General features: G+C 35.6%; 1 protein-coding gene across 5 annotated transcripts in view; it reads right to left on the reverse strand.

Annotated features, from left to right (window-relative positions):
* PHKB (phosphorylase kinase regulatory subunit beta) overlaps nucleotides 1-18,948 on the reverse strand; it is a 69,378-nt gene that overhangs the window by 33,257 nt on the left and 17,173 nt on the right. For all 5 annotated transcript variants that reach the window (XM_088062182.1, XM_005526379.3, XM_014255510.2 and 2 more), the window contains 7 exons: nucleotides 17,358-17,473; nucleotides 11,383-11,446; nucleotides 8,669-8,764; nucleotides 6,872-7,069; nucleotides 6,231-6,288; nucleotides 4,292-4,369; nucleotides 2,336-2,494 (listed from right to left, as the gene is read on the reverse strand). In XM_088062182.1, coding sequence (XP_087918308.1) covers nucleotides 2,336-2,494; nucleotides 4,292-4,369; nucleotides 6,231-6,288; nucleotides 6,872-7,069; nucleotides 8,669-8,764; nucleotides 11,383-11,446; nucleotides 17,358-17,473 — 769 coding nt within the window. The remainder of the gene's footprint in view (nucleotides 1-2,335; nucleotides 2,495-4,291; nucleotides 4,370-6,230; nucleotides 6,289-6,871; nucleotides 7,070-8,668; nucleotides 8,765-11,382; nucleotides 11,447-17,357; nucleotides 17,474-18,948) is intronic.

Below are 18,948 nucleotides of genomic sequence, written 5' to 3' on the forward strand. Positions count from 1 at the left end.
GATGTGTGTTCTATTCCCACTGGTTTTAACATTGATTTACATTGCTCAGTAATTAAAATATATGGTCAGAATAATTTCACATTTAAAAAAACTGTATCAATAGACTAATGTAAAATTTAAGCTAACTGCTAGTGAATATTCATCACCATTTACACAAGTACAAGTGTATAGGACTGCAAAAGCAGATTCCTTTGTCAGCTCCCAATCTGCATCAGCAGTAGCTGACAACATTTAACCCATTTGGTCTATTAAAATATTGCTAAAACACTTAGTTCTAGGCAACACTGAATCTACAGAACAAGATGCAAGAATTCTAAGGAAAAATAAAAGAAAGAGAGCTACTAAACAAAAGACTGAGTGAATTTTCAGTTGCATGAAACAGCTGAATACCTGGGACTCCTTTCCCTTGCTCCAAAATGGAGACCTTAACATAAAGGTTTTACAAACCTCCTCATCCATAGGAAGAAGGAAATTGTGTGAAAAACAGCATCACCACCTGAAAAACAGATGCTTTTTTCCTTCATAAACAATTTTTTCAGTTGCCCTTCAACAGTGACACACAGGCACTTTCACTGCCTCTGTTACTCAGCATCTGTAAGCAGGATCAAAATTTTGACTTTCTTATCTCTGTTTGCCCCTCTGTGGGAGGGTAAGAATTGACTCAGGTTCATGTTGCTGCATCTAGAAATATTTGGACCTCAAGAGGCAGAGCCCAGGCCCAGAAACAGTAGCAGGAGTTACAAAGGTGGTAATGTGTGCTGCCTACACAGCAGGAGCAAGGAGGCTGAACAAACACAAATTAATTGATACCCTGGAGGCAACACCATGATTTCTGAATGGATAATGAAATGGGAAACCAATACCTTCCCAGATATCAAAGTATTTGCAGCCAGGCTTCCACTTAATTAGCAACCACCAAGAAGCAAAGTAAGACACACAAACACTTTCACCAAGGACAGGATTGTTATTTGGGTAGGTTTTAAGGAGCACAATTGAATTTGAATCACCTCTAAATTAGTAGGAATAAATGAAGTTCCTGATAAAACAACCTCTGATGAACACATTGCTGTAAGATCTCCAAAATGTTTGTAAGGACTATGAGAGTAGCAGGAAAAAAATACTCTGAAATATGGAATATTTTGAAAAAAATTTAAAAAATAAAATAAGAAAGCAATATGTAAGAATGATCAGCAAAGAGCTGAAACACAAGAATGTTTATGTTACACAAACAACGGTTAGCAAACTATAAATAGAACTTATTTAACCAGCATTCTGCAGGTACAGAAGCACACAGATATCAGTACAAGATCAATACTAGCAGAACTACTACAGCAACCTACACACACACATACTGGAGGATTACTTGGCTGATACTCTTATAAGATAAATTATTTTTTTTATTAACAGTGAGATTGTCTGCATTTACTTTGAAGCATTGGCTAAAAAAAGAATTTTGCAAGGAATACAGCAAAACCAAACAGGTGGAGCACCAGACAGACTCTGTCCCTATATACCTAAAGATACATCCACTGTTCTTGCCAACTGCTGAATTTTCAATTTTTCTCATTTTTCTCATTTTTATTACCAACAGGCTGTTTCCCTCCTGTGTTAACAGAAAAATAGTTTTGAGAACTCCACTTACTGATTACTAGGTAACGGCTGACAATCTTAAAATGAAGTAATACACCTTCTTCCTAAAATAAATACTAAAGTAAAAATTCTACTGTGAAGATTTTCTGGATTAACCATTCTTTTTGCACTAGCCTATAATAAAATCATTCCAAGTGAGACTAAGAGTTTTTTGTGACTGAAATTCACCATAACAACCTTCAATGGTCCAACTTTGACATGCACTTTCAATTGCTCATACAGTTTCTTCTTTTAAGAAGGGTAAAAATAACACAGATGAATGAACCATTAGCTTTCTCTGAGAGTGCAACTTTTCAAAGTTTCAACTTGTCTTGCTTAAGCACTCAATAATTTGAATTAAATGCTATAAATCACTTACAAACATCACTGTACAGGTGCAGCTGATATAGAGTTAACCCAGAAAGCATCACATTACTATATCCTGTCATGAAGAAAAGGAAGTAAGTGGGAAAACAAGAAAAAAAATAAATGTCATCATGTTTAGATTTTCAGTACTCTATGAAATATTCCACTAAGCTTTGTAGTATGCAGCACAAAAACAAAAGTACTGCAAAGCAATTTTGTCTGTCACAGATGTACCAGAGCAGAGGACACAGGGGCTACTCAAGGACAAAACTCAAGGCATGGTTGTTTGGATTCAAGAGGAACACGATCAGGAGGGAGGCTGCAGGTGCCCAGCTCTCACCCAGCAGCTTGGCGATGATGTACATGGCCTGGCCCCACAGGAACAGCTTCCCATCACGGCCATTGTTACTGGGGAACCGCCTCTGGCTGCCCGGGCTCCTCTTCTCCAGCTCCACAAAGTCAGCGGGCACGTAGTAATACTTGGGGACAACAGGGCACCCTGGGGACAGCAAGCACAGCCAGTGAGTAAATATCACTGCCCTCATTACTTGATTGGAGTCCCCCAATAAAGCTGAAGTGGATCCAAACCAGGAAATGAATGCTGGTATACTCAGTAACAGTTTGAACAGAGATTGTCATTCATCGTTATCTCTGCAGTGAGGAATCCCAGGGCAATGTTAAACTACTTTGTATTTCACATTTCCTCAGAATTTCTTCCCAGAACAGGTTATGTTGTCTGTGCAGCACTTTCTGTGCAAACTAAAAATAAAAGAAGTCACCTGGAGGAAAATGCAGCTTAATCAAAAGCAATGAAAGCTGTGTCCCACTGAAACACTTGGGGTGTTATGCATCCCAGTTAACACAGCCTCAGACAATTCTTTCCAACTAAAAGTCCTGCTCAAAAACTGTCAATTTGGTTTTGGATAATTTTATTAATCAAATGTTTAAAATAAGCACTTGAATCTTGAAACATCATGAAAGAAAATGGCATTACTTCTCAACTATAAGATAGATGCCTTGTATCGAGAATTATGCCACAGGTAATGCTGATCATTGCAAACTTTATTTTAGAACTTTTTAAGTGGACATGCATCAGGAATTTAGAGACATGATTAAAAATGATTGACCTAATTATATGAAATTGAAAAGCAAATTAATATGTTTCCTGCATAATTAAATTCCACCTTAATATTGCTCCACTCTTGAATTAATTTGGATGAAAAACAGGTGATGAACAGAATAAAGCTGCAGTGTCTTACTATTTGCTTAAGAAAAAAATTACTGGGAAAAAACAGAGGAAAAATGGAAAAGGAACAGTTACTAGAGCTATTAGATTCAAATGAGTGAGGCAGCAAAACACACCCAGAAATTTTAAGACATGACATTTGTGATGATATGCAACAAAAGGAACCACAAGATGAATCCAGTGTCCACAAACCTTCACATAGTCATTAGAAATCAGAAAAAAACAACAAGCAGGAAGAAAAAATTGCTACTAAATACAAATTTGGTAAGGAAATGTTTTACTGCCTCACAGAAATTAGTTCACTTCAAACACTTTAAAGAACAAGGCATATTCTGCATCCACTTGTGTAACTGCATCACAGATGTAAGAACAGGTGACTAAAATGCTGAGTTTTAAAATTGGATTGTTCTGTTCTCAGGTAATTTCTTTTTCTCCCACTCAAACTTACAGTCTTTTTCTTTTTCTTAACTAAATTTTGGATGGCTGTGTTTGTAGGCCACCACTAACCTTGTCTGCAGTGCCACAAAAATTCTGAAATGTCCAATTTAAATAATAAAATGATTATGTAGCCACTTTCCCAGCTCTAAGCTAGAAGCAATTTCATATGCATATACCAAATTATTTTTTAGAGCTTGCAAAATTAAGTGACAATGAATGATGAGAGTAATTCTCAAGGAGCACCAGGTAGGACATGGAAACAATCTGACTGCTGGTAGTTAATATTTCCCTGAGAAGTAAAAGTGAACTTTGTAAACAATGAAGCAGAGGTGAAGATGTGGAGGAAGGCGTGGGCACAGTGTAAATCTTACTTTAGTATCAGTAGCATTTTTCCAGAAAAATGTTACTTTTATTATCACACTTTATGATGCAATGTATCTACATAGAAGAGGTTATTTTAGAATTAGTATTTTGCCATTAGGAAACATATTGATGTTCTTACTTCTCATTTGCTCTGCCCACAATATACATTAATTGGAAAGGCAGCATTTTTATAATTTCAGGTCAACAAAAAGCTACAATTGTTTCAGAAGAACAATTTCCAGATAATACCTTCAGGTGTATGTTGAAGCAAAGGCTCCAGAAGATCCTGATATTCCTTTACTTGTGCAGGATTTCCTCTAAAAACGCCTAAAAATAACCAAGCAATAATTGATTTAATAGAAGAAATAATTTTTCCATGACTTCAAAGTTCATAAAAGAGGAAGAAAAAAAAAATCTGTTTACTTTTCAAAACAAAATATTACGTGCCTACACAATAAATAGCTCATGAAAAGGAGAAGACTGAGCTGTAGATTACAGCAGTGACCTCCCTGATGCTGCTTTTGGGGAGACACTGCTATATTTGGGACTATCAGTGCCTTCAAAGTTGTTTGAGCAGAACTTCCCAAGATGAATCTAGCATGATTAATGTTCAGTTCATGGAACATTCTTAAATGAAAATATGTATTAACAACACAAAACCCATTTCTGTTCATCAAAGAAAAAATGGATCTATTTAACAAGCAAGGTGATGTTAAAAGTAGAATATTTTTTAACATTCAAAGGGGAATGAGCTAGATAAAAACTTTGCATTATAAATCTTCTACTAATATTCCCTTTTTCAATCACCAATTTTTTTTTCCTTCCATGGCTCTTCAACACTCCATCCAAACCCAAAGTTTGACAAGTATTGTTCATTATATTTTCAAATATTCCTGAATATATAGACAGGAATATATACAGTTGCCAAGAGACACAAATGCAATCAGTGTCTGCACACAAAAAGGTGTTTTTCAAGTGGCACACTGAACAATTCAAAACACTCGAGGATACTCATGACATAGGAGCAATCTCTGCTCCTCCCACATCATTGTCTTTTGGCCATTGCTGTCTATACACTTCAGATTTTGCATCAAGGAAACTTGTGGATTTGGAGATATTTGTGCAAAATCTACTAACAGAATTGTTCTATTTCCTACAAGTGTGGTCCAGGCAAAAAGGACAAGGACAGTACGTGCAAAGTACGTATTTTTTAGGGTTTTTTCTTAACAAGAAGTGTAAAATACTTTTACTATTCTTTTGTTAACCTCAGTTGAGGATGACTAGCGTTTTTGTTCTCAAAACTGCAAGTGGGCAGCATTAAATGTCAGCGCCTTTCTCCTCAGTTTTGGGCCTCAATCTTTGAAAAATGTCAAACATTTCTTTAGAAATATCAATTGTGAAACCTTATTATATCTTCAAACACAATATTTTAATCTGTGGGTGGCCGCAGAGGAGTCAGGCTGATGGCAGATTTCTGTGCCCCTGTCTTTATCTGAAAACTATTCAACGTGCTACAGGAGAAAGAAAAGATGGACAGATTTTAATCCATTTAAAAGTCTTTTTGACAGCTGTAACCCCAGTCATGTTCTTATTCAGATTTCTGCTCTATGCAAATGCTAGTTTCCATCCTGGTATCACCCCTTGAACTTCTTGGGTGTGTCTCCTCAAGTCAAGGTGGAGGTAGCATTGTTTTTGTTGTTCTTGTTTTGATAATTATATTTTGTTTCATTATTCAATCATGGCCGGGAGGAAACTAAACCTTTCCTGGTTCCTTTTCTTCTCTTCTGAATTCTGATTCAATTGCCACACAATGCTCAACTTGAGAAGCCCTGGTGCACCATTGATTGTGGCAGCATGTTCTCCGTTCCTTTTCTTTCCCATGCTGCTGCTAAGTTCTGATGCATCTGAAAGTTTTTCAGGCTTAAAAGGCAATGCAGGACAATGCCACAGATTGAAGCTCTTAACAAACCCTTTTTGAGTTATATTCTAAAAACAGTTCCCATTAGAAATGCTGAAATGTAGTAGGTTGGGATGTTTTGTAACCCAGGAGGCAGAACTCACAATGAGATATTTAGTGTCACTGCATTATGGTTTATTCTGGCAGCATAGGAAAATAATTTTGTATCTTTCCTCTAAAAGCTCATTTCTCCTATGCCTTTAAGGAACACGAATGTAAAGCTATACTTACCATCAATTATCATAAAAATAAAAAACAGAGGGAATTCACACTCAATGCCATCAAAAAGCTGCAAAGAAGAAAAATTCATCAGACATTTTATCATTTTCATCTAAGGAATATATCTGAATAATCCTGTAGAGCAATTTCTAAGCAACAAAAGACAAATATGAATGCAAAAATATGTTAGTACATTTAGTATCACTTCTTAATTCTATGGGCACTTTAACTTGTGCCTTTACATCTGCTGTGGCCCTTTCTCAAGCAGAATATTTAAATAACCTACTTTTTATTTTTCACGGAGAAACAATGGGAGAAAAAAGAAATAAATTTTCATTTAGATAACCTTAGCAGATAAATACTGTGATCAAAAGCAAAATTATTTTCCACACACTCAGACTGTAGTCAGCTGTGAAATTAAATGAAATGATAAATAATTTCCTTATTTGTTATGTGAAATCAACTGTACCCTGAATGTAAATGAAAGCACATTCATTACAAAACAAGCCAATGACTCAATGCTGATTTAGCAATCTCTGAAAACTGCACATGCAAATTACAGAAGGCATCTCCTTGCCTTGAAGCCCTTAGGAACCCCTGTTCAATTCCACCTGCAGTACCTGGAGGGTGTCAGGGGTGGGGCAGGATTTTACCTTGATTTCTGCTGGTTTATAATAACGCCGCGTTCTGTCCTCCAGCGCTGTTCTGTACCCGTCCCTCAGAAACCTCTTAAACCCATATTTGCCTTTCAACTTCCTAAGAATTTTGTCCAGTGTTTGACCAAACAGGACCTCATCATCCAAAGCAAATCCAGGGTAACTAAGGCAGGGCAGAAGAGCTGCATCAGTATTCTGTAGGAGAGGGAGAAATAGGACATTATAAATTTAATTAGATTCCTGACAATCATTTGATGCACAAACAAAGACTGTTTAACTTAGTAAGTGAAATATACATTTGGAACATTATCTTATCAAAATCATAGTGCTAATATCAGAAAATAGTGTGCAAAATAAAACTTCTTAGCAAATGCCAGGATAAACTACAAACCAAATGTGTAGACACACAATTTACAAGATAACTCTTTATCTCAGGATGTCACCTGTTTAACAGCTGATAATGTGCAGGCACAATTGAAAACATTATAAAAATTTTTGTTCTGGGATTTTTTGTTTGTTTGTTTTTTAAATGCATTCTCCAGATTATTCCTGGAGTAAACACAAATATTTGGGTGTCATGTGCTCGAAAAGAAACACAAATATTTCATAGAGGTGCAATGCTGAGAAGCATTAACCTATGATTAAATCATCATTTCTGAATAACTTTTTCAGAAATACTCTTAGGGTGCCGTAACAAACAAACCTATCTGATTTACAGTTAAGAAGATAAGGGGATTATTCCAGGAAAAAATATGAGCAACCTTGTCAGGAACCATGTGGATCTCTTATGAATTAAAAACACAAGAATAATTTCTAAATAGTGCATCACCTTTACAGGTAAAAAAAAGTATCCTTTTCTGCTGATATAGTCAAGATATTTAACCATTTAAAATTTCTACCAATATGACTGACATGAACCCATAAAAGGAAGAAAAGAACACGAAGATTTCTATGGGATAAGTTATAAAATCAGCTCCTGTTGGAATATTTCAAGTCTGCAGCAAATAACAAACAGCAAGAGTTCTAAAAGAGTACTTGACTATAAAAAAAGTAGCTGACAGTGCCTTTTATTTTAATTATCCAGCACCACAACTCTGCCATAATTCTTCTAGACAATAAGTAAACTATTAATGTTTAAGATTAATAGCCTGTTTTATGAACAAAACTGCTATTATATTCCAGAATGAATAAAAAAGCAAAACCGTATTATCACTCATTTTAAATTACTGATTTTCTAACACCAAATTTACCTTTGATGCTAGCACTGAAATAGATGTTTTTATAACTAATCTACGCTTATGTCACTTAGATTTACTCACTAAGAAAATACATTTGTAACGTTAGCTTAAAACAACAAGAAATTGTTCATATTCAGCAATTTATGATAAGCCAACCTTAAAGGCCTTTTTCCTAGACAAAAGAAAGAATTAAAGCTAAAACAAAAGGTTTCAAAAGTGCAGACACAATGTATAGTGGAAACTAGGCCAAAAGAAAAACAAAACCCCAAGGCTGCAAATCTCACTTAAGTTATTTCAAATGTTATTTTAAAATTGTCTAGAAAGCTACCAAGAGGTTACCATTTTAATATAAGTATTAAAAAAAATAGAGTACCATTGCAATTCCTGTTCAGAAAAACAACTACATCCCAGTGACACTAAAAAAGCAAAAATTTAACACCTTCCAAGCAAATTTCCCCTTTATCAAGCAGGTCAGAAGGTCCATCATACAGCTAAGAATTCATATCCACTTGTTTTCTCCACACACTGTTGAGCTGAATTCTTTTTAATGACTTACATGAGACCTTGACTCCCGGGGCAGCAAGGAGCACAGGGTCTGTCTGTTCCGGTTATGGGCATCAAAATCCACAAATATGACAGACCAAGAGCAGCCCTGTGAACACAACGTTGCATTTGTTTAAGGCAAAGGGAAGAAGGCTGGTGCATCCTGCTGAAACTCACTGGATCTGTATTTAATTTATGTTGTCATTGCTCTGAAGCTGAAAATTTTAATCAGAAAACACAGCACAACATCAAGTTGAAAATATTTTGATTTTTAAATATATTCAAGTATAGCCAGAATCAGATGGCTTTATCACTGATTAGTAATTATATGATTCATTCAAGCTATTAACTCTTCTATTAATTCTTGGAAAATGAATCCTGTATTAAGGACAAACAAAAAAGAGTAGTTGTTCTTCCCTGTGAATGCAAGAAATGTTCTAAACAGTGATGCTGAATATTTCATTACAAGTCAGGGCACAAACAATTGGATATTCAGCACAGGTACTGCTTTGGAAAAGGACTTTCATAGCAAATAAAAATGTTCTGCTTTTCAGTTATTGTAAGGTCTGCATAATCAGCATCTATTCCTTAGAAAAATCTACTTCCTAATAAAATCATTAATTTTACACTATATTTCTCTGTCTTCTTGATGCTTCCTGAAACACTAAAAAAAATTCTCCTGGCTGAGATAGAGTTTAAACAGAATCAACAGCATTTAGAACTATTAGCAGTAGGCAACTTCTTGCAAATTTAGTTTTTTTAATGAACAGGTATCTTCACATATGCTGCAACTGATTATGAATCTCAGGATCACTCCCTCACTGCAAGACACAGTCAATGTGAATTTATCCCACTATGGTCATAAATCCCAGAAATTTTCTTAAATCCACCAAATTTCACCTCAATAGCAGTCAATTTCTTTGGTATACCACTTTTCTAGGAAGACTGTTCCAGAGCCCACCATTGTAATTATTAAAAACTTCAATTTCCAGTCATGTTTCTACATAAATACCTCACCACCCTTCTTTGTGTGCCAGTACTACCATCCACTGAAATGCCTTTCCAAAGGATTTCATTCTTACTCTTTAACTGTACTCTAATTATTTATAGTTATCATAAAAATACTCAGCTTTTGTTTTACAACAGTAAACAACACCCTAAACAATTTTTTCCATTGTCCTCATGGAAAATAATCTGTTTTTGCAGTCATTCAGCAAAATATACACTGACTAATAAGAATGTACACAATCACACTGGCTTTGATGATTTGTTAACTTTCCTCTTAATCTAGATTCTGATTATTCACAAATCTCTAAACTCATCTACAAACTCTGAACACAACCTCCCTACACATGCAGTTTCAAAGTCTGTGCTGCAGGGAAGGATTCTCTGGGGATTCAGGAGCAGGCTTATTTGCATTGCATAAACCCACAAGCACCTTTGTTTGACAAATGAACTATTTCTCACTTCTCTAAAGACTGTAAACTTCTGGAGAAAAACACCTTACAGAGACTTGATTTATTAAAAAAAAAGTAAAAAAATTAAAATTGTTTTTGCTCAACCCAATAGAGGGCATGCAGCTCCCATACAAACAGCTCTGCCCAGGTCAGCCTTTAACGTGTTCCTCTTGCTGTGAGCAGTGGCCCCCCAGCAGTGATTCCTGCAGGTTCTACCTGTGCAGCTGCAGGTGCAAACAAGTCTCTTGAGGGTCTCAAGGGGATTTCTCAAAGCCACTGGAACACAGCTGGAGCTAAGTACAAAGACAAACTCTGCATAGACTGAAGGTCAAAATGGGTTCTGTTAATGTCAACTACACATCTCAGAAATAAACTCTCAAAGCATTAAAACTGGTCTTGCTTCAGCAGTTTATTCATCCATTTCAGAATTCAGAAAAAAAAAAACCAAAAAAAAAACAACCCTCCACGGCTGCATTTACTGGTGCTTGAAACTGTTGGGAAGGGAAAGATTATAGATAAATGTCATTTCTGAAAGAATAACAGTGCATGTACAATATCTGATCATTATTGAAGATCCTTACTACCTCCTAGTTCTGAACATTTGACATCAGCTTTTAAAATGTATGGCATATCTCTTCCATATATACATTTTCTAAACCATTAATTTGAAAGAGTATTCTTTTATTTTAGCTACAGACTACTGTAGGTACAGCACCAAAAAAGAAACATGCACACTGAAGGGGAATACGCAACAAATATAAAAGTCTCACAAAAAGCTTGCTTTCCTAATTGAGCCAAGCCACATGAAAGGATGAGAAAAGACTTTATGGCTGTGCAACACACAGAAATTAAAAACAGGTAAAAATGTGGGATTATAGAAAAGCAGCTTGTTTGAAGTCTTGATCAAAAGCCACATGAAGGAAGTAGACAAAAAGAAGGTAATGCTTGAAGGTAGAGGTATATTCTAGTATCAGCAACAGATACAGTTCTGAAGGAAAAAAACATTTTGGCAACAAAACTCTTTTTCAGACTAAGCTGAAACCACTTTTGAATTTTTCTAAAGAAAAATCCCAAGTGCTTCTTGATAGTAAGAACACTAATGATTTTATCAAATAAATTCTGTACCTGAAACAGCGGCAATCAGTTTGCAACCTAACTTTCTTTAAAGCTGAAATCTAAAACTGTGGTAGATACTTCTAAATATCCTCTGATCCACCCTGTAAATTATTATTGCTAACAAAAAAGGAGGGAAAACAAACACTTCTATTACCTGATTTCCAAAGAGATTGAAACCGTTAATTGCTTCTAAAGCTGCTTTTGCCAGTCCCACGGAGCTGAGGAGAAAAGCAAACAAAAACCCAGATGTATCACAATTCAAGCCAGGCTAAAACTTCACACTTGTCAGCTTTCAGTGCCATGATCATTCCTTGATTTGAATTTCGTGCTTAACCTTTATGTTAATAAAACGATGATACAGCAGATTTGGGGTTGTTTTGGTGGTAGATTGCTTTTTTCTTTTCTCTGAAATACTACTCAGCGTTTTTATTTGTCTTCAAATGTCAGAGACCATCTGGCAAAAGAACTCCTGTTCTCACCTTGCTATCAGACACCTGGCATTATATATTTCGAGGTCTTGCTAACATTGCAGAGACAGAGGATTTGCTTCAGCACAATTTTTCAAACCACTTTTCAAGCATTAGACTTTAAAAGACTGATTTCTAGCTTTAAATATAATAAAAGAATTCATCAATCTGAATTCACAACAGGAGGATTTTCTGATGCCACCCATATAGTGACATAGCTTTTATTCCGCTTCATCACAAAGAAAACAGGACCCAGAAATTCCATCAACAAGACTTCAAGTTAGCACCCACATTTTAAGACACTATAAATTAAAATCACTAATCATTATATAATTTAAAAATCAAATTCTATATTAAAATAATTTATTAACCATTATGCAAATTCTACAGTACAAATAAAAATATACATTTTAACAAAGTATTTTCATTTAACAAGTGTCGTTCTCTATTTTCCTTGTGAGTATTACAAAAAAGATGAAGAAGCATTCTTCTCGTTTCAGTTTCACTCCTCTTTTTTTCTCAGTTTTAAAGAACACATAATTACAGATAGACCAACTTCACTTATGTCCATTCAACTGCAGTAAGGAACTACAGAATTAACATACACATGAAACACCCCATTTTTTGCATGTTGATTCCAAAATTCCAGACATTACGGTCACAGGGCATCTAAAGATAAAATGTTATATGAGCTATTTCCCAGCAGTTCACAAAGAAAGGGCACCAGTCCCAGGTTTCTAATAGTTCTGTCGAATGCAAACACTCAGGTAGGGAAAGGTCCTTGCTCTGCTCCCTCAGACAAGTGCAGGGTCTGGAAACTCCAGAGGTCCAGCTCATTAAATAAACACCTTTTACATTCTCTTAGGCAATCTGGGAAAACAGACTCAGAGCATTCAGTGAAACAAAGCTCAGCTTATTTTATTTATAAAATTAATTAACAAAACACTGAGTTATAATAAATATTCTGATAATAAGCACTAACAATTCCTCACTTCTATGTTAGCGGAGTTGTGACTGTATTGACAGCTTCATCTTACAGCCCCCCCACCAAAATATTTACAACAATTAAATTGGCAGAAATCTGCAAACAGGGACCGTGCCTCAATCTTTATTTTTCTATACTCCATTCAGTACTCTGTGATGGAAGCAAACATTTTACCTCACTCTAAATAAGCTTATTTTTACTATCTATTAATGTAAAATATGAAGTTTCAAATTATTACTAACAAATTCATATTTTAAATATGGGGTCTAATTATGATTACACAGAAAATATTAAAAATCATGAAAAGAATTCAATGCAGTTACAGAATTTGGTTTTTGGTTTTTTAATTATTACTTTACCTGTGTTTGTTCTAATATTAGAAATGCTTTAGACTGATTTCACATTTTATCATTTATAAACCCCCATGTTCCTTTCTGAAACACTGCCAGAAATAATACACCTGGGTTTCAGTTCTAATTGTTCAACAAGAGAAAGCTGACCAGCTTAACCACAGCCTGCTCTGAGCAGCTGCCTCTGTTTGGTGCCTTCTGATGCTGAAAGCTTTGAGAGCTGGAGAATGAGACAAAGAAATAACCTGAACTCAGGAGAGCTGGGAATGTAATTATTTTTCTGGCTTTGTTTCAAATACCTAAAAAAAAGGGTAATTGTTCTAAAAATTGCTCTATTCTAATTATCACCTAGCCATTGATCAAATAAATTGGCATGATGACTCAGAACAGAACTTTTCAGAGGAATTTAGCATTATTATCAAACTGCATATATAGAAGATAAAAATCAGATAAATCCTCACACTGGAGGCTGTATCACATGTTAAAATCTCATATTTCCCTTTGAAGTAATAGTCCAAATATCATCATGACATATTTTCAGAGTGGGAAAAAAGTTACTGATAAAAGGTAGAGAAGTAATAAATGTTCAGTTGGTATTCAGATAACATAAAACTACTCAATCTGTCTACAAAATAGGATGATACTGCTTGAAAGAAATTCAAGGCAAACATATATTGCTTCCTTGAAGTCATGTCTTCTTTGCAGACTCAGTCATTATTCTACAATAAAACTAATTTAATAATTTACTGTAATTCATCAGCATGTTTCTACCTCTAGTCATTGAAAAACCCCAGAGACTTCACTACTCTCACAATTGCCAGTGACCATCCCAACATTGTCAATCACTCCCTTCACCACACACAGAAGTACTACTTAGATTAGCAAAAGTTTTATGGGTAAATGACAGGAGGAAGTCACTTTAAAAGAAAAAAGAAGTCTGTGAATGGCCTTGGTATCAAGGTGTCTTTACAAGATCGAACAATCACACAGCACAGCACACTTCAGGACTGTGATCACACTTCACACTCACTTCATTCCTACCGATTAATGCCTTCTTGTTGGGCAAATTGCTGAAGAGGTTCTGTAATTACGCTTGTGTCTTTGTATAGAAAATACATTCCCCATACTCTACAATTTAGTAACAAAAGAAATAGAGTGTCTAAACAGAATGAACTAATGGCAAAATGCATTTTAATAAATGTGTTCCTTCCTCCACTCATTAAGCCACTATGAACAGACTGTACTGACCTGTGGGACTCTGCTTGGAGAAAAAGGTGCTTACTTGGAGATGGTCCCTAAACAAAACCTCACCCAAACCCTCTTAAAACAGTCCTCTGAAAATTTCACAGGATCATTAAGTCATTGGCCAGAAGGGACATATGGAACTCATCTAGCCCAACACAAAACCTCACTTGAAGCCTGGTATCATAACCAAGACCAATTTAAGTAAACCACAGCCTATTCTAGACAACTCTCACTAACCTCCAAGGATGGAGCTTATGTTTTGAACATCCTGTTCTTTCTTTCTTTCTCTGTGCTTCAAATGAAAAGGTTTCTTCCTAATGTCCCCACTGAACCTCACCAGGTGCAATCCTTAGATCTTACTGGAGCTGCCAATTATTTTAACGTGTCAAGGATTATCAAGAGCAGCTTTGCAATCATAATGCCATGGGTAACATTTGACCTTGAGCCACGCTTAGGACAAGGGAAGATGAGACTACCTAGAGAAACCACTTCCAGGTTGCTAAAAGAGATATAGTAAATGCAGTTAAACAATATTCATAATTCTCACTACTTTTTACTTGTTAGACTTATCCCCTCAGTCAAATACCTGAGGGCAAACACTAAAATTTGCATATTTTTAGCAAATGTAAACCAAAATACACCTTCAAGTATATCCACCCTTAATCCTCCTCCTATTCAATTTCTTGCCTCCATCTGAGTGCTGTACATTTACACTGGAACATCAACCACCACAGAGGATGTGAAAAATAAGCAAACAAGAAAAAATTTCTACATCACCAATAACTTTTTAACTATATAACCCAAAATAGAACAAGGAAGGGCAGCAGTATAGCAATGTGCTATATACTCTAGAGAAGAGCAAGACCAAGGCGCTGCCTTTACAGATTTGGAATATGAGGATGCTGCACTTTGGCAATTTCCTAATTCTCACAGTGCATATGGGAGGTGTCAGAGGCACTTTGCACAGCTACTCGGCAGATGCCTGCAGAGCAGCTTGATCAAACGGCTACAGGACAAATTAATTTTTGTGAAGTTCAGGCGGATGGGAAGGGATCACACTACAATAAAAGCTGTTACAAATCTTGCCTTTGAACCAATAAAAGACATCAATTTGCATACATCAGTGAAGATGTGCTCCACAGAGTGCTCTGCTATTTATCATTTATTAGAAGTGTTTGGAGCTGTACTAAGAGAAAATACTGAGACTCTGAAGGCTTAAAATATCTGCATCTTTTAACACGGGCCATAATGTGCAGCTAGTATTCACTGACTTCCAACTGTATAGTATCTTCTTTGAATACAATAAAAGACAAGATTTACCTACTCATTCTGAAAGCAAACACAGCCTGTATGAAGACTTCCAGCAGAGGCTTTAAGGGTCAGAAGTACACCATCCTTAACACTGACTCTGAAGAGAGCACTTTGGGGTCCATGATCACAGAAGACCCTCACACATCATTTGTGAGTAACCTGATACTCGTAATTGCTTCATCAATTTAAAACAAAAGGGTTTTTATAGCTGTCTTTGGTAGATACAATTGGAACATAAAGTATAAAGAATATTTCAGTATACCCAGGGCTTTCCTCAAAAATATCTAAATATGTCTTTTGATGCATGTTTCCCTTCCATTTTTCCTGATTTGTGAGAACCAGGGAAATTGCCTACCACCTTTCTACGGTGAAGCAGAGTATCCACATGTACACAAAGCAAGATAAATAGGGGCAATACTTGTTTCTGATGACCAAAGTCTACTTTTTTGTATTAGGACCAAGCTCTGTGCTTCTCTTTGTGCTAGCTCAATGATCTGTTAGATTGGCCCAGTCCATCTCACAAAACTTGACTCTTAGAAAAACCAACCTATAAATGTCAGTCTAGATTAAGATGAAACAACCTGCCTATTTTCATCTGTTTAAAAGATGCTCAGTTTTCTCTGGAGGAAATTCACATACTGAATAACCAGAATGCTGCAAACAACAGGAGACACTGGAGTTTCAGTGTTTCTTCTGCACATTTCTACAAGGTGAGATATGGAAAGAAGCATTTGATTCTCTATATGACTGCTCATGTAGTCGGGCATTTGACAATTTTACAGACACAGTAGGAAAAAAGAAAACCAGCAAAATAATAAAACATTGTATAGTAACAACTTGGATTTTTTAGTTCTCATATTGATACAAAGGTTCTATAAAAGCCCTGAAAAAAAACCCTAAATTAAGAGTTTTGCTGCAAGGACATGTTACTATATCTACAAGCTAAATTATACATGCCTATATGTGGACAAAAAAAACAGATAAATTAACTCTCAATTGAGAACACAGATTTATTTGGCAATATTGAAGACTGGAAGAAACATATAGTCTTTGCAAGCCCTTGATAATTAGGATGGTCAATGATGTTTTAAAAATCCTAACATATCCAAGCTGTAGCCATTTTTATGATTAATAAAACCTCAGAAGTCAGAAAGTGAGAAAATAATAGTACCACTATAAAACCAAGTTGTCAGATTAAAGATTTGATCCTTCCAGGCAGACAACACATGAGAAAATCCTCAGAGGTGAGCAGGACAACTCCAGCATTAAAGTGCTATCAGCATTGCTCCCTGTCCCTGACAGGGCTCAGAACTTGCAGCATCAGAAGAACCTGGAAAAGAGCTTGGGACCAAGCTGCTCTCCGGTGTCCAGCATCTTCCTCCCACCATGGTGGACACAAGAAAATCTAAACTAATGATTCAACACCTTTTTAAAGCAGGATATGTCTAACCAGTTTTGTGAATCCCATTCCAATCCCACTGCACATGCCCCAAGATCCTGAGCTGTTCTGAACACAAGTTTCAGAATTATATACATGCAGCTGCACATAATTGGAATTTGAATGCTCCCACAGCTAAGCATCCATGTGGTTATTTCAGCATGCATATCATGAAGAAATTATCTTCACATTTTCCCAAAATACATCCCTCAGTCTTTAGAGAACCTTAATTTAGTTCAAACAGTATTTTCATGCACTATTTTTAGCTTACCCCATGAATTCTTTTCATTCATCTTCTTGCTATGACTAAAAGAGCTACAATTGCTCACCTACCTTGAGTGCAGCTCTGGACTGCCATTGTTGTATTTGCTGCCTCTTTCCCAGACACCAAAATCTGGTACACGATAGGCTCTCTCCACACAAAACACAAGATTCTGGATAAAGGACACCTATAGGAAAGAAAAGTGACTGAAGAAAAATGAAAGTACAGTTCTTCTGGATCTTCCAAAAGAAAGTTGCTGTTCCTTGTAACTGTTCTTTCCATCCTTTTCTGTCTGAATTCATCAAATGACATTGCAAAGTTCAAATATTCTCCTTAAAATCGGTTCTTAATCACAATATGTTAAGAACTGTCCCAACTGAGGTGCCAATGTAAATTTATACAAAAGTTCCAACAAAGGCAGGGATAAAATTTATTTTATATTCAAGACACGTATTTGAAGAGCTCCAAAAAGGTGATACTTTGAACTTTAAAAAAAAAATATTTTAATAACATCAGAAACCAAAACAAAATTAGAACACAGAAATCTTGGTACTTTTTCTTAATTCATTTTAAGAGAATTAATATGCCAAAGTTTTATTAAATTAGCTCCAGATAATTCATATTTATGCAGATTCAAACATACTCCTTTCTAAACACAAATAAAACTCTAAACCAATTTATTTTAATTAAAATCTCTTCTTGGACCAACACATTTCAACTGAATACCAAAGTACTGAAGGACATTTTAAGGTATTTCAGGTGTATTCAAATATAGATGGAGACTTATTTAAGCAGAAAATTTTTCCTCATTTACACTGTTGAAAGAGGCATGAGGAGTTGCTTGACTTTAGAAAAATGAAACTGAGCTTAAGTTTTATAGTTCGCTTTAAAGTGCCCACAGACTGGAATTTAGAGAAAATTTAACCACAAACATGAGATTTACACTGGTTCATCTCCAAAGGAGCAATTTCATCCCCTCCCATTCAAATTATTCTGGGGGACTGTGGAAAGGAAAATATTGCAATGGCTATAAACACAAACATACTGGGGAACTACAGAGAAGGATCCACTTTGCTACCAGCAAGTGGAGTTTTTTTCCAATGAGCTATATAAAAAATACCCAAATGTTTTACTGAAAGGTATTTGCCTGTATACCTTTGTTTCCTCTTTTTTCTCAATTTTTTCTTTAAATTTTAAAAATTTACTATTTCAGATACATTCTTTAAGCCAATACCAGTTCACCACCAGTATTATAATTCTAGACACACTTGTCTCTCTTTATTTAATGTCTCTGGTAAAATTTCACTATGAGGTGTACAATTATCTGCACACTAGGTTTTTTCATAGTTACTACTTTCAGGAAAACCCTGTCCCACTCTTCAGCCATGCCCAGTATATTCATCCCTGTAATTTAGCTTTTGGTTGTATTAAAACTTTCTCTGAATGAAGCCAGAACACTCATGGATTAAGAGTGTGGCTTTTCCCATGTCTATCAATAACTGCAATTTATATGAAGAAGTAAATAGCACCACATAGAAACATATAACCTTATTGATTACTTTTCACCAATAATGATGTTTGGAACACAAGAAAAAAATGGTCAATTACAGACATTTTATGATACTAACTAGGGTTTCCAAGCAGATTTACAGAAAAAAAGCC

Source organism: Pseudopodoces humilis, chromosome 14, assembly GCF_049639895.1.
Source record: "Pseudopodoces humilis isolate 2021_Gansu_Grassland_sample_001 chromosome 14, ASM4963989v1, whole genome shotgun sequence".
Lineage (NCBI taxonomy): Eukaryota > Metazoa > Chordata > Aves > Passeriformes > Paridae > Pseudopodoces > Pseudopodoces humilis.